Source organism: Orcinus orca, chromosome 6 (genome assembly GCF_937001465.1).
Source record: "Orcinus orca chromosome 6, mOrcOrc1.1, whole genome shotgun sequence".
Taxonomy (NCBI): Eukaryota; Metazoa; Chordata; class Mammalia; order Artiodactyla; family Delphinidae; genus Orcinus; species Orcinus orca.
Genome location: NC_064564.1, coordinates 64,212,269 through 64,228,805, shown reverse-complemented (window position 1 = coordinate 64,228,805; position 16,537 = coordinate 64,212,269). Strand labels below are relative to the sequence as shown.

At 41.7% G+C, this 16,537-nt stretch overlaps 1 protein-coding gene across 2 annotated transcripts in view; it reads right to left on the bottom strand.

Moving 5' to 3' along the window:
• The window catches only part of GLDC (glycine decarboxylase), a 99,185-nt gene that overhangs the window by 54,157 nt on the left and 28,491 nt on the right, over positions 1-16,537 (bottom strand). For both annotated transcript variants that reach the window (XM_004279121.3, XM_033404417.2), the window contains exons 5-11: positions 12,330-12,407; positions 11,196-11,343; positions 10,305-10,501; positions 8,441-8,537; positions 3,537-3,642; positions 2,124-2,263; positions 1,442-1,522 (exon numbers count right to left, since the gene is read on the bottom strand). In XM_004279121.3, the coding sequence (XP_004279169.1) occupies positions 1,442-1,522; positions 2,124-2,263; positions 3,537-3,642; positions 8,441-8,537; positions 10,305-10,501; positions 11,196-11,343; positions 12,330-12,407 (847 nt within the window). The remainder of the gene's footprint in view (positions 1-1,441; positions 1,523-2,123; positions 2,264-3,536; positions 3,643-8,440; positions 8,538-10,304; positions 10,502-11,195; positions 11,344-12,329; positions 12,408-16,537) is intronic.

The following is a 16,537-nucleotide window of genomic DNA, read 5'->3' as shown; positions in this document are numbered from 1 at the left end:
ATTTTTTTTAAAAAAATGGATTAAGGACCTAAATTTACAAGCTAAAACTCTTAGAAGAAAGTATAGGGGCAAATCTGCCTGACCTTGGATTTGGCAATGGTGTCTTAAATATGACACCAAAAGCATGAGCAACACAAGAAAAAATACAGTGCACTTTTGTGCATTAAGGAACACTATCAAAAAAAATTTTTTTAATTAAAAAAAGGGACACTATCAAGAGAATTAACAGATAACCCACAGAATTGGGGAAATATTTGCAAATCATATATCTGATAAGCATTTAATATCCAGAATATATAATGAAATACATGGCTTGCTCCTCATTCTGCTCCAGGCCGGTAGTATGAGAGCCCTCAGTGGTTGCTCTGTAAATATTCTTCAAATGCATGGAACAAATATCTGTGATTAAATTTACTGCAGAGTTCTAGAGGGAAGATATTATTCAGCCTTGTTTATTAATTAAAGATTAAAAGAGAACAGTATAATCCTTTTTTGACGATTTACATTTGTTATCTGATACTGAAGTCATCTCTCAAAGAGGACTCAGACAACCAGGACAGCCCTGATCAACACTCTGGCGCCTATTTCTGTCTCCTTCCATTGATTCATTTAACAGATATTTATTAAGTGGCTCCTATGCTCCAGGCCTTGTAGAGTGCTCTGATGAACACCTTGCCACAGGTCTAGGTAGCTGACGTCTCTCTTCCATCCCACAGACTCTCCTGCTCACATGTCCCTGCTATTTCATCATTTTAGAAACCAACTCAGTCTCACTAAACTGTTTCTAGTTCTCATATAACCTCTCTCCTGCTAGCCTTTGTGGCTGCTTTTCCCAGTGTCTGGAACACCTCTGGCCCCATCCTCCTTCTTCTCAACTGTGTCTGGATAGCTCCTACTCATCTCTCAGGTCTCAGCTTAGGACAGTTTCTTCCAAGTGCTGGTGAGAAGCCCCCTCCACTCTGTGCTCAGAGAGCATCTTTGGACAGTGCCCATCATAGGACATCATCTGGATTGCAGTCTTTTGCCTGTTTGGATCCTCATTAGACTATAAGCTCCAAAAGGGCGGGAAGTATGTCTGATTTACCACTAGCCTCAGGGCACAGCATAAGACCTGGCACATATTAGGTCAGTTTTCCCAGAATCAACATAACCAAGATGCCTATGCCATGAATCTTTGTATTAGGAATAGTTTCAGTTAAACACCATTAACAATCCTTCCAACTAGCCTTGCAGCTCAGTCCTGGCTAGGGCCCACGGCAGTGACCTCTAACTATCAGCAGTCACAGTAGCAAGGGACAATCGGTGGCATAATTTTAACGTAGGCCACCTTATGTCATTCCTGCGCCCCCTCACACTCACACTCAGGCCCATAAGAGGCAAAGCCATCTGTGACACCTCCTCAAATAGTCATTATGAGGAATGTGAATTTTGATTTACTTACTGCAGATGACTCACAGCCGAAGATCCACAACAAGTCATCCAGATCTTTTTCATTGACTGTTTCATCAAGAGAAATACCAAGCTATAGAAACGAAAATGAAAGGGGAAACATCAGCTCGAAATGCCAAGATCAGTGCAGAAACTCCAAGAGAGGTCAAAGGGGAGAAAGTGCTGGACAAAACTCTCAGTTGTTCTAAAATAACAGGCTATCATTATGTCCAAGTTGGCCCTTGGGCAAAGTAGGCTAGACCAGTCCCAAATGTCAAAAGATTGAGCGTTTTACAGCCACTTCTGGACTCTAAAAGAGTCCAGATGGCTGCAGGGCACTCCTTTTGGTACTAGATATGCTCACTTTTTTCTTCCCTTAACTTACCTTATCATATCACTTATCACTGCCTTTACCTTGAACAGTCATATTGTGAACGAAGGAGTATTATGAGCAAAATATGAGCCTAAGAGTCCCATATATGAAAACACAACATGTTAAGAAAAGCTGACAATGGATTATCATTTAAAAGGCCACAATGTTCCAAACTGGAAATGAAAATTGTTTACAAAGAAATTGTGCCCAAAGGTCCAATACTGATTTTTTTTAAATAAAGAGAAATTTTAATGAGAAAAGTCATAAAAATTTATAGAATTTGTACAACAAACAAACAAACGAAACTGAAAGTCTGACTTACTGTGTGATCCTCAAACAGCCGAATATTTATTTGCCGCTGAGCAGCCCTGCCCAAGACCTCCTTCACTGAGCAGCCACACTGAATCTTCAAAGTGTCAAAGAACAAGTCATGCTGGAGTTGGTGTCCTGCTCTCTTGAGACCTAGACAAGATAGGATAGCCACCGGTCTCTATGTAGAAACCAGGCCCTCTGCCACTGACGCTTCACAGAAGCGTACCCAGTGTTTTGGTCGGTGCTTTTTTTAAAAAAAGTAGGACTTCCCTGGTGGTACAGTGGTTAAGAATCCACCTGCCAATGCAGGAGATACAGGTTCAAGCCCTGGTCCGGGATGATCCCACATGCCACGGGGCAACTAAGCCCCTGCACCACAACTACTGAGCCTGCACTCTAGAGCCTGCGAGCCACAACTGCTGAAGCCCATGCACCTAGAGCCCGTGCTCCACAACAAGAAAAGCAACCGCGATGAGAAGCCTGTGCATCACAGCAAAGAGTAGCCCCTGCTCGCCGCAACTAGAGAAAGCCTGCGTGCAGCAACGAAGACCCAACACAGCCAAAAATAAATAAATAAATTTATTTTTTTAAAAAAAGGTAAATGTTTATTATTATGCTACAGAAAGTTGTGAAATAATATAAAAATGGAGAAAAAAATCACCATAATCACCATCCAGAAATAACTAGTGGTTACTTCTTGGTATAGATTCCTCTAGAAGGGTGTGTGTGTAAAATTTAATGTATCATGAAGATTTTGCTTTTCTACAGATCAAAACCCCTATCATTATTTTTAATGGCTATATAATATTCAAACTTAAATTATGTACCATAATTTAACTAATTACTTATTATTGGACGTTTAGGCTGTTTCCAAGATTGTGCTATTGTAAATAATGTTTCAATGCACACCCTTTACATCATTATCTGATTATTTCCTTTAGATATATTCCTAGAATTTCTGTATCAAATTGTAGGCGCATTTTAAAAGCTTTTGACACAGATTGTTTAAGTGCCTTCATAAAAGTCATACCAGTATCAGGATTCTTTTTAATCTCTGCCAATGTAATGAGAGAAACACTATTTTTTTCTTTCAATTTACATTTCTTTGATTAATAGTGAGGTTGAAATTATATATGTTCATTTGTATACTTTCTTTTAAAATTACATTTAATGTCCTTTGTCCAGTTTTCTCTCAGGGTGTTCATTCTTCTTGTGTATGGGGTGGGGGGACTGAGGAAGAGCTCACTATATTAAATATATTAACACTCAGTCTGTCATAGATGTTGAAAATATTATCCCTAGGTTTTTATTTGACTTTTAATTTTGCATGTAGTATTAGACATGCAGTGAGTTTTCAATTTTATTTACTCACATGTATCGGTCTTGTTATAACCAAAAGTTTTAAAACAGAAAACTGACTCACCTTCAGACAAAATCAAAGTGGCATTATGTACCCTCCTAGCAATATGTTCCAGCCCGTGGGACCCATGGTAGATTGCAAACATTGCAGCCATATTCGCCAAGAGAGCCTAAAACGACAAAGAGCTTTTAAAGAATCATGTTCAACAATGTGATATCAGGAAGATGATTAGTGGGAGGGACTGTTGTTCTGACTTGAGATGCCAAAACTAAAAGCAGGTACAAAGCAAAATGATCAGACTCACTGCCTTCTCTATGATAGCTGGAGAACATTTATAACCTGCCCAACCATCTGAGGGGTAAATACAGCATCCAAGACACCCTAGCGTCACTATACTAAACCTTTGAATGTGACCATTAGTAAGGCGCTCCATCCATGCAACATAATCATACCATAAAGGGGAAGATCAGGCTGTCATCAGACATGGAGATGCAATACTTAATGTTGGAAGATAGTGGAACAACAAAGACCTCAGGGGAAAACGGTGAGATCTAAGAATTTTATGCTCAATAATACAGTTCTTCAAGGATAAAAGCAAGAAAAATTTTCAAACACACAAGAAGTCAGGGAGTATAATTCTCTTGAAGCCTTAAATAAAACACTAGAAACTGAATTTCAGCCAACCAAGAGGTGAATGGTGAATCTATGCAAAGGACCACCAAAGATGAAAATGCAGGACGCAGGGGAATAAAACCAAAATGAGTTGGCAGGAGATATATTAGGAAGGGAAAACCAAAACCTACTGGCTTATTCCCTGCTGACAGTAAGGTCACTTTCTCAAGTAAAGATATCTCTCCTGACCGTTGATTGAAGTTTCACAAAAATATTTACAGGGAAGTGTGTATCCTAGTGTGACAGAGAATAGGAAAGAATGGCACTAGAATCTCTCAGAGACTCAGGGATGGAATCCAGTATAGGGAGCAAGGAAGGGACCACTGTCATGGCATCTTGGGTCAGGGAGGAGGATAAAAAAAGGATGGCAAGGGTCAGAAACCAAAATGAGGGCCAATGTGGGGGAAAATCATGGAGGGCCACCTCCTGTCTCTCCTCTCTCTCGCCCTATCCCTCACCTGCTTTTCCACCCTATATCCTACCAACCAGCAGCCTTCTAACCATGCAATATCACCCTAGGTAACTGACCCAAACTCTAATCTCAGCCTCCTCATCACCTGCTTAGTCCATTCAATTCTCCCACAGCCCCTCCCATCTCATTGGTCCAGCACCATGGTTTCTATGAGTTTCCAGTCCCACTAAAGTGACTTTTGTCCTAATGTACTAGGTCAGCAGTTCAAGGTCCACCTTCATGTTCAATCATCCCAAGGTGGGAAGGGGCACATTACAGAACAGAAACACTACTCAGATAAGAAATACAGTGCTTTAAAGTTGGATGATGTGCAATATCAGATCTATTTTGTTAGGTACACATTTCCTCTGTGAGGCTGTTAGAAGGAATCTCTCTGGGATCACTGCAAAAATGCCAGACAGTGAAATCAGAGTCAATAAAGAAAATAAGGAAAAGAAGACATCAGAGAACACTGCAGTAGACTTTCCTGGACCAAGTGCCAGAGAGGGTATAGACACTCTTGTGGACTCTGTATAACAATTAGAAATAAATACGGAAGAACCACAACACATTATAGCTATGGAGAGGGCATGTCTGAAGTAAAACATCCATAATATAGTGTATCATGGCTCATGGCTATGCTGCCTGGGAATAAAAACTCAGGCTTGATGTTCACAGAATGCTCTGGAGGCCTCCCATCACAGAAGCTTTGTGGAGGTTGATTCATGTCACTTTTTAAACTAGAGATCATTCTTTCTACAAACAGGAGACTGTATCAACCAACTGACCAACAAATTAATGAAAAGTACGAAGTCACTTTTAGAAATCCTGGTAAGGCATTAGAGTATCAAAGGAAGTTCAGAGAAACAGAGAGACCAAGAAGATTCAAATTTCTTTGATAATCTGACAAACAACATAATTAGGATACTTAATCAAAAGTGAGTCATGGGGACTTCCCTGGTGGTGCAGTGGCTAAGAATCCGCCTGCCAATGCAGGGGACACGAGTTTGAGCCCTGGTCCAGCAAGATCCCACAAGCCCGTGCACCACAACTACTGAGCCCATGCTCTAGAGCCCGCAAGCCACAACTACTGAGCCCACGTGCCACAACTACTGAAGCCCACGCACCTAGAGCCCGTGCTCCGCAACAAGAGAAGCCACCACAATGAAAAGCCCGTGTGCTGCAACAAAGAGTAGCCCTGCTCGCCCCAACTAGAGAAAGCCCACGTGCAGCAATGAAGACCCAACGCAGCCAAAAATAAATAAATAAAATAAATTTATTTTTTAAAAAAAGTGAATCATGAAAGGATGCTCAAAATCATTAGTTATTAGGTAATTGCAAATCAATCCCACAGTGAGATATCACTTCACACCCACTAGGACAGCTATAACCAAAAAGAGGAACAGTAACAAGCACAGGTGAAAATGTGGAGAAATTACAACCCTCATATATTGGTGGAGGGAATGTAAAATGGTGCAGCCACTTCAGAAAAGAGTCTGGAAGTTCCTCAAATAGTTCAACATAGAGTTACCAATGACCCAGAAATTCTATTTCTAGGAATATACCCAAGAGAACTGAAAATATATGTCCCCACAAAAACTTATACACAAATGTGCATAGCAGCCTTATTCAAAGTACCCCAAAGTGGAAGCAACCTAAATGCCCATCAATTGATGAATGGATTAACAAAATATGATATATCCATACAATGGGATATTCTTCAGCCATAAAAAAGAATGAAGTATTGATTCCTGATACTGTAGGGGTTCCAAACAGGCCTCCCTAAGATCTGCCACTTTAGCACGTGGATTATTTTGAGTTCAGGCAATGGAGACCTTCTGGGCTCAAGAGAAACTACTGCTCCTCCCTTAACTGCCCAGAAGAATTTAAATTGAGGACTTTTCCCAGAAAAGGAGTTATTACCAAAGATAAATTTTATCTAAGTGGTCCCATCTATATGGCAGAACAAACAACTGATTACCAAACATCTTGTTCTTCTTCTTATCATCCAGTGAATGGCCCTCCCATGCTTGGAAGCACCTGGCCCCTATCCTATTCCTTAGCCCAGGATGACATGTATAACCTTATTTACTTTTCTGTCCTTTAACCTCTCATGTATGTGGGGTCTCTGAGCCTCTCACATATGTATGTATGTATAAAAAAAAGGATCCCACATGCCGCGAAGCAGCTGGGCCCGTGAGCCATGGCCGCTGAGCCTGCGCATCCGGAGCCTGTGCTCCACAACGGGAGAGGCCACAACAGTGAGAGGCCTGCGTAATGCAAAAAAAAAAAAAAAAAAAAAAATTTCTGCACCATCAGTGATGCAAAACTAAGAGAAGTCCAGTGTGGACCCTACAACACTCAAGAGGAATGGGGCAGCCTTGAGAAGAACATGGAAGAGGTGCTACAAGAAGAAGGCTGGAGTAATGACATAGAGTGCTCAAGGAACAGCTTAAAAAATATCAGTCATCTCCGAACAAAAGAGAATAATTATAGGCCTACAAAGAAAATGACACTGGCGTCACAAGCAATTGTTTCATGCAACCAGTTATGAGAAGAAACACGTGAGATGAAATAGACAATGGAGAGTTAGAAAATCTCCAGAATAAGAAAATGAAAATCAGAGAAAACAGGGTATGACTATCTCTAGGGCAAACATCATTTTATTCGTTGCTGAAAAACAGAGACCTCTTATGATCCAAGTTAAATAATGAAATATCAGCTATCCATGAACTGGAAGGAAAAAAGAAGTAGGAATGTAACTTTTGCTTATTGTAGAATGCCCAAGTTAACCTGGAAAATTAATTCAAACCTTGAAGCAGAAAGCCCTTAGTGCACTTATGATCAGAAAGACACGTTCTGGAAGAACATGAGCAGAAAGCAGCAGAGGAAGGGAAGATATGTAAGCAGGGAATTCAACAAATGAAGGGTAAACTACAGAAAGTAAAGGCATCACATAAAGATCAATTTGCTGTCAATAGAGGACAAGCTTGTGACAACTGGCTTCTTCCTGCAATACTAGAGGAGCTCTTCCCTGAAAAGCAGCCGCCTCCCTGAGACAAAAAAAATAATACAGGAAAACCAACTGAGGAAACTATTTCAACCACCAATGGATATGGAGCAAACTATAAGCAGACCTTATCATCTACTCCCTCCCTGGAGAGGCCTTCTAAAAGCTGGCGGTGGTGCTGTGAGCCAATGCTCTGAGAGGAAGAACACTGCACTGCCTACTGGGGTATCTGTGAGATCTCTCCCTTTCCCTGACCCCGAATGGAAGAGAACCGAGAATGGATTATATGCTCAGGAGTGGTCCTCCACCTGATCCTAGGAACTGGCTGGATGTCAGAAAACTCTGCTCCCTCTAACCTGAGACATTGGGCAACATTCAGGTAACTCCTCCTCTTTTATTCCATACATTTCAGAAATGTCTCTATGAGTTCCCAGTAAGAGTATCCCATGGCCACCACCGGCTGGCCAATCTGGACTATCCCCTCAGTACAGTCACCTCAAGCACCTTCACCTTGCCTTCCTCACACTAACCTGGAGGGCCTCCATCTCAGCTCTAAGAGGAGGTGCCCCAGTCACCACCCATAATGGACCTGCCCTGTGGCCAAGAATGCCAGAGACCCTAACAGGTGAAGGGTGTGCATACATGGAACCACAGTAAAATACATTGTATTGGCGTTCTGACAAGACCACAAGGCTTCTCTACCAACAAGATCTTGACATTTTTGGTGTGCACGCTGCTCAGTGGATGAATGAAGCAACAACTCAGTAAATGAACAAGTAGCTCATTGCTGTAGACTGCAAGACATTCAGTGAGCAGGTCAGGTATGTGATCTACCTGAGCTGTACAGATGTTGCTGGTAGCCTTGTCTCTCCGGATGTGTTGCTCCCTGGTTTGAAGAGCAAGACGATACACTTCTTTTCCACTGGCATCTCTGGACCAAGAATAAAACATCCGGTTAGTACAGATCATTATAGCACCAGGAGTTGCCATAAACAGAACTGCTTCTTTCCTTCCCACCTTTAAGTGAATTCAGCAAAGTTACTTAGGTGCAAGGCCATAAAGAAACAATTTCCAAACCATCTTCTTCTAAAGGGGACTGTTAATTTTCAGTTTGTACTTTGAGGATTTGAGGCACTGAGATATATACAATAAGCTGGGAACATTAAAAGAAAATTTTCCAGGAATCACCCAGCCTAATAAAATGATGGTGATTGAGGATTAAACTTCACTCTGAGCTTCTTGGCAGACTCAGAGAAAAGGGAAATACCTGACAAAGGAAACAGAATTTCTATACTAGAAATCTAAAGCAACTATATGGCTATAAATAAAGGATGTTAACAACCTAACATTTGTCTCTAATAAAATTTCTCCTTTCTTAATACAATTAAAAATCTAGATAACCACAAAGATTCAGCAGTCTTAGCCTTTATTTCATCAAACTCTCAGGTCTACTTTCCAGAAAGGTAAGAAGTTCAATACAAAAATCAGAAGATGATAACTGATATATGAAACTCTTTTAAATTAGAAAACCCTCTGTCACATCTCATCTGGTGAAGAGACATCATTGAAAGAAAATGTAAGAATACTTAAAGAAACTATTATTTTTTACATTAAAAAGCAAAGTGCCTTTTGCCATCATGTGACAAAGTGTAAGTATTTCAGAACTTCTCATCACTAGCACATCATTCACTAATTCAGACTCTTCACTTACATTAATAGCCCAGCTTTATGAAAGGTCAAAAACAATATGCTAAAGTTCCACAGTAATAATCATGGCACTCATCTCAATTCTCAACCCGAGGATTTTCATCAATGAGAAGCACTCAAGGAAGTACATTTGGAAATTACTCAAATGGCCAAAGGGCAGGCCTCTAGGAAATAATGTAGGTCACACCCAATGTGTGCATGGTAATCTCTTATTGCACTTGTCTTTACATAGCCATGTGGCATGTTAATACTTTTGAGAAAGAAACTAGTTAGATATAAAACACACTTAAAATATTCAGTCTCTCAAGACTTTCATCAATCTAAAATTCATTTCTATGACTTCAATACAAATATGCTATAAATTGTAAACATACTTTTCCAAATATGCACAAATTCATGGCATTCGAGAAGAGGTACGTGGCATTTGAGAAAGGCCAGGTATGGGATAATGGTGTGTGTGTGTGTGTGTGTGTGTGTGTGTGTGTGTGTGTGTGTGTGTGTGTTGGGATGGGGTTGGGGAGTAGGTAGGGCATTGATACCCCAAACATTCATACCCCAAATACATTCTATGGGATAATGGGGTGTGTGTGTGTGTGTGTGTGTGTGTGTGTGTGTGTGTGTGTGTGTGTTGGGATGGGGTTGGGGAGTAGATAGGGCATTGATACCCCAAACATTCATACCCCAAATACATTCTATCGGATAATGGGGTGTGTGTGTGTGTGTGTGTGTGTGTGTGTGTGTGTGTGTGTGTGTGTTGGGATGGGGTTGGGGAGTAGGTAGGGCATTGATACCCCAAACATTCATACCCCAAATACATTCTCTCTTCTGACTCTATATTTACATTTCCTTAATTGACCCAAAATGGCCCAGTTAAATTCAACCCAAAATGGCCCAGTTAAATTCAAAGAGAAATCAACAACTTTTGTGATCAAGAGAAGGAGCAGGAAAACCCATAACCACAATAAAAGGGAAGAAACATGAGCTGCTTTACCTTGTTACCCCCACCATTCTTCCAGGCATCATCCTCACCAAACTTTCTCTGACAGCAAAAAAGGCTGCATGTGGTCCGCCATAGCCCAGAGGCACCCCAAATCTCTGTGAGCTGCCCAGGGCAACGTCCACCCCAAATTCTCCGGGAGGCCTCAGGATACACAGAGCTAGAAGGTCAGTAGCACAGCAGGCCAAGCCCTAGAAAGGAAACAAGAGAAAATGGACAAGGTTGTGACCTTCCCTGAGACCACTGGAAGGATAGCAAATTATCTCCATTATAGGCAGACTGGCAGAGTTGGTTCCGTATCCTGTGAAATTTATTTACTCATTCATTCATTTAAAATATTTACTGAGTGCCTACTATGTGCCAGGAACCAGTGAAGAAAACAAACTTGAAAAAAGGAGGTTGGAAGGAGGCAGTTTTACCTTACCAAGTGATAAAGGTGTGGAAATTAAAACACACCAAAAAGAGAAACAATAATAGGGCTTCTCTGGTGGTGCAGTGGTTAAGAATCCGCCTGCCAATGCAGGGGACATGGGTTCAGCCCTGGTCCAGGAAGATCCCATATGCCTCAGAGCAGCTAAGCCTGTGTACCACAACTACTGAGCCTGTGCTCTAGAGCCGGCGAGCCACAACTACTGAAGCCTGCATGCCTACAGCCTGTGCTCCGCACAAGAGAAGCCACCGCAACGAGAAGCCCTTGCACCGCAACGAAGAGTAGCTCCCGCTCACCGCAGCTAGAGAAAGCCCGCGCGCAGCAACGAAGCCCCAACGCAGCCAAAAAGAAATTAAACAAACTTTTTTTTAAAAATCATGCTAAAAAGAGTAACAATAATAATTCAAAATTGAGACACACCTCCATGGACCCCCCACAAGGAGAGGTTTGCCTACCCCAGCCTGATGGGCTCTCTCCACGAGCTCCGTGAAGTCTTCCACCTTCCCCTCGGTGTCTGGGTACTGGAACAGCGCTCCACTGACATCTTTTCCACTGAAGTCCATTTCATGGGGTAACTTCAGCTCAATGAGGACTCCGGCATACCTGAAAAGACAGAAGACAAAGAACCACCATGCTTTTGGTTTACAGGGAAAGTCAAATCATGTACAGTTTCTTTTCCACGTTAGAGCATGCGTATTCTGTGTCCTTCCTCAGTGCCCCCACCCCCTACCCTATCCCAACACGCACACACCCCCATCCCACACCCAGCCCTTCAGTGGTAACTGTGCTTCACACCAACTCACCTGCAGCCACTGTTAGCACCTCCCCTCCCGCTTTCCTGTCAGAACCTGTGCCTGAGACAAGAGCAGAAACATGCCTTCCTAGGGCTAAACCACCACTACCTGCAACTACACAGCCATTGCCACTTTGACCTTGGATAGGTCTTAGGTGAGTGGCAAACCTCAGTAAGACAAGGAAGAAGACCTTCCTTAGGTTCCTGAAACTATCTAATTCCTATCATATGTCAGAAAACCACTTCTGAAGGAATGGTGGTATGGGATTGGGGGAAAGGCTTTTACAAGGAGAAACTAAATAAACACTACCCACATGCGGTAGTTGTACTGTGTCTGTTTTATCTGATTACAGCACTTAAAAAATATAATCTGCTTTCAGCTACATCATACTAAACTAGGTATTATGTGGATTCCCTATGGGCCATGTTTGCAGGAATATATTCAGAACAGTTGTGTGAGAGTTCCATTTTTACCCTGTGCTTTTCAAACTTTTCAAAACACTGTTGAAACTATTTTAATATTAATTTTCTTTTTTGTAAAAAAGAACACAAAACAATGTGCTCTTTTTGTAAAATATAAAGCAAAGGTGACCAAATCCACTGTGTATTTTTTCCTGAATTCTGACACATCTTACTCACCAGTGAGGTCATGGGAAGAAAGTGGGAGGGAAAGTAAAATTCAATAACCCCAGCTTAAACCAGGTTCAACTCCAGTCAGTTTGGAAATTAGAGGAAGAAACAGCAGAGATGAGCATAATATTATCCCTGAGTTCAAAATACAAATAAAATTAATTACTTGGCTCGAGTCTGGACGACAGCTATTGTCTGTGAGTGGCAACGAGGGTCAACAAAAAACTTCCTCCTCTTGTTGTGTCTGTTGAAAAGAAAAATCCCAATTCGAACATGAACATTAAAGAAATCAGAGTATCGTCTAAGAATGCAAAGCAAAGATGGTACTTAAGGAAAGTCTGAGCATAGGATAAAAAATAATGAGTCATTAATAACTAATAGTGACATTTCCTGATTAGAATTTCACTGAAATCCAATTCCCATTCTAACCCCATTTAGCAAAATCAATCTTAAACTGGTTTAAATTTTTAAAAATATGCTATGAGGTAAAGAAGATGTGGCACATATATACAATGGAATATTACTCAGCCATAAAAAGAAACGAAATTGAGTTATTTGTAGTGAGGTGGATGGACCTAGAGTCTGTCATACAGAGTAAAGTAAGTCAGAAAGAGAAAAACAAATACCGTATGCTAACATATATATATGGAATCTAAGAAAAAAAAAGGTCATGAAGAACCTAGGGGCAAGATGGGAATAAAGACACAGACCTACTAGAAAACGGACTTGAGGATATGGGGAGGGGGAAGGGTGAGCTGTGACAAAGTGAGAGAGAGGCATGGACATATATACACTATCAAACGGAAAACAGATAGCTAGTGGGAAGCAGCAGCACAGCACAGGGAGATCAGCTCGGTCCTTTGTGACCACCTAGAGGGGTGGGATAGGGAGGGTGGGAGGGACACGCAAGAGGGAAGAGATATGGGAACATATGTATATGTATAACTGATTCACTTTGTTATAAAGCAGAAACTAACACACCATTGTAAAGCAATTATACTCCAATGAAGATGTTAAATATATATATATATATACTATGAGGAAAAAGAAAGAAAAGGGTAGTGATTAGGTGCGAGTAGGAACAAAAAACTAAGTCTTCTAGATAAAATCATCCGAGAAGTTTATTGCCAAAGGAGCATTTAGAGATTATCTAAACCGAGTGTCCTCATTCAAAGGAAGCGGAGAAGAACTCAGATAGGTTGTGATACGTGCAGGTGCCACACAGCTATGGAAGGAACTGCGTTGGGTCTAAGACCCAAATTCAGGAAGTTCTCTAACAGTCCATAGTTTCAGGAAACAAAACTGATGGGGATGCAGAACATTTTGTGTATCACAAGCGCATCTGGGTAAAAAGAAATGAGTGGAGGATACAAGTATATTGTATAAAAAGGAAGATCCACACGACCAGTTAACAGCAAGTTTCTCAATGGAATGCGACTGAGAAACAGCAAGGTTTACTTGTCATTATATCCTTCTCTACTATTTGAAATTTTCCACTATGAACAGGTATTATTCTTATAATAAGCATAAATTCAATAGAGTAGGTAGAGTTGGGAGATACAAAATTAACTGTCCAATACACAAAGCCTTTCAAAGTCTATATCTAAATAACTCTGGAGAGAAGAGCTATCTAAGCCTAAATGACCTCGGATGGAAACAAAAACACTGCTATTGAAGAAAACATTTCCTAAAGATAAGAAACACAAGGTTGCTTCTCAAGGGTAAAATTAAATGCAGGATGGAAGGTATGAGAATTAAGAGAGAGGAAGCAAATCCAGCACTTGCAGAGTGTGCGTTGCCCAGTGACTATTAAGCTCAGGAGAGAAAAAAGGTCTCAGCTTCTGGGCTTCCCTGGTGGCGCAGTGGTTGAGAGTCCGCCTGCCGATGCAGGGGACAGGGGTGACACGGGTTCGTGCCCCGACCCGGGAAGATCCCACATGCCGTGGAGTGGCTAGGCCCGTGAGCCATGGCCGCTGAGCCTGCGCGTGAGATGAAAGCTTTTACTCAGAAAAAGGGGATGGAGGTGGGGGATGGGAGAGCAGCGAGAAGGTGGATGAGGAAGCGAGAAGGTGAAAAGAAGTGAAAAGCTTAGACTAGGAACGGCATTCTCCCCCCCACCCCCTTGCTGTCCCTAAGATAACAGGAAGAAGAGCCTGAACCTACCCCTGGGACTGCTTGGGAAGCAGAAGGGCCTGGAACTTAGAGGTCTCCATATCTGCCCAGTGAGTTCGAGGTTCACAACTGCAACACTGTGATTTATAGGAAGTAAATATTTGGTCATTCAGATGACCAAGATATATTTCTCATATATATTTGGTCTTTGTCCACAGTTCCTGGCTCACAGCTCCCCAAAACCACTGGAATTTTCTAAGTGTGAAAAGTGATCAAGGTGTCATTTGTAATGTTAATGAGGTGACTTTTGCATCCCACAGAGGAATGAGGGCTGGTTGCTAAAGGAGCCAACCGTGTGATTAGAGGGTTGGAACTTTCAGTTCTACACCCTGAGCTCCAGGGAAGGAAGAGGGGCTGGAGGCTGAATCAATTGCCAATGGCCAAGATTTAATCACTCGTGTCTATGTAGTGAAGCCTCCATAAAAAACCCAAAGGGTAGGATTTGGAGAGCTTCTGGACTGGTGAACATGAGATTTGGGAAGAATGGGGATCTCTGAGGGAGCATGGAAGCTCTGACCCTTTCAACATACCCAGCCCTATGCATCCCTTCTGCCTGGCTGTTCCTTGATAATAAACTGGTTCTAGTAAGTAAAATGTTTCTCTGAGTTCTGTGCGCTGCTCTGAGGAGGGGGTCATGAAAATTCCAGTCGATTGAATACAGGTAACAACCTGTACTTGAGAATGGCACCCTGAGTTGGAGGGGGTTGTTGGACACCAGCAGATGTTTGTTCATTTGTTTTCAGGTGTGAGAGGAACCCCCCTCCCTGACTGGAATTGGTACCAGAATCCATTTAACCACCCCTCAAGTCTGTGGAAGCCAAGAAAGAGACTTACATGGGCATTCAGAGTGTAAACAAAGAATGTTACCCGCCAGTTCCACAAGGATCAAACCATTAGCCACTGCAGTCAACCCAGTCAGTCGACTAGGGCCAGCCCCCCAAAACCTCAGACAGACACATCATCAATGTGGGCAGATTTCCCTACCAGATGACCATCTACATGAGAATTCTACCTGGAGGGAAGGTAAACTCAAATGTATTCTCGAGGCAATGAACAAAAGAAGGTGAGGAGCTGAAGAATGATTATCAACTAAATACTAACCAAAGTTAACCATGACCCAGCAATTCTACTTCTAGAAATGCATCCTCAGGAAATAATCAGAACTTCTGACAAAGATCTATCCTACAGATGCACAAAAATACCATTAATAACAGTGAAAAATGGGAATAAACAATGTATAACAATAGAGGTGAGGTTACATAAATTATGGTACTTCCATGCAAATGAATATTGCTATGTAGCCAATAAAAGCCACAGTTTAGAAAGCTGACTAAAGAAATGGGGAAATGTTCACAAAATATTGTTAAATAGAAAAAGAAAAGCTATAAAACATTAAATACAACCTGAGAAGAATATTCTTCATAAAACAGGGTGATGCTTATTTACATATTACATTGCAGATTGCTAGTTCCTACCCAATATCCATTCTCCCTGTCACCCATAGTAACAGAACCCCAATATGTAGGAGGCAGCAATGTGCCCATCTGAAAAAAACTGCATTTCCACAGGTCACTTGTAGGTAGGGGTGGTCAATGAAGCATAAGTAAATTGTTGAGTGGAGGCTTCCAAAACACTATTTAAAGAGAGCTTATTTCGCTAGAAGTACCCTTTACTTCTTCCTGAATGCAGGCGTCATGGCTAGAGCTCCAGCAGTCATCTTGTGACCAGGAGGGCTGTGGACGGGACTGTTGTCTGCCATTGCAGTAAACAAAAAATGTTGCCCGCCATCCCAGTTCTACAAGGATCAAGCCATTAGCCACTGCAGCTGCCCACTGATGGTGCACCCTGAGAGGAACTCAGGATGGAAAAAAACAGGAAGTATTATTTGCTTTGGAGACTGGCCCAAGATAGTTAAGATGCATTTCTAAGGAATAATTTCAATGAGCCCAAACTCTTGCATCTTCCCGTATATTGAAAAGCACTAACATTAACCTGAGATGTCTGTTCTTTGTGATTAGCAGTAATCTTTTGATGTTCAACTGCATGGTTTTTTCCCAGCAAAAACCTCCTACATGTTCTGGCTCCTCCCTGACCTCTTCAGCAGTTCCTCAGAGCTGTGTGAGAGACTGTGTCCAGGGCTCTCATCCTTAGTAAGATCCCCAAATAAAACTTAACTTGCAACTTTTAGGTTGTATGTTTTTC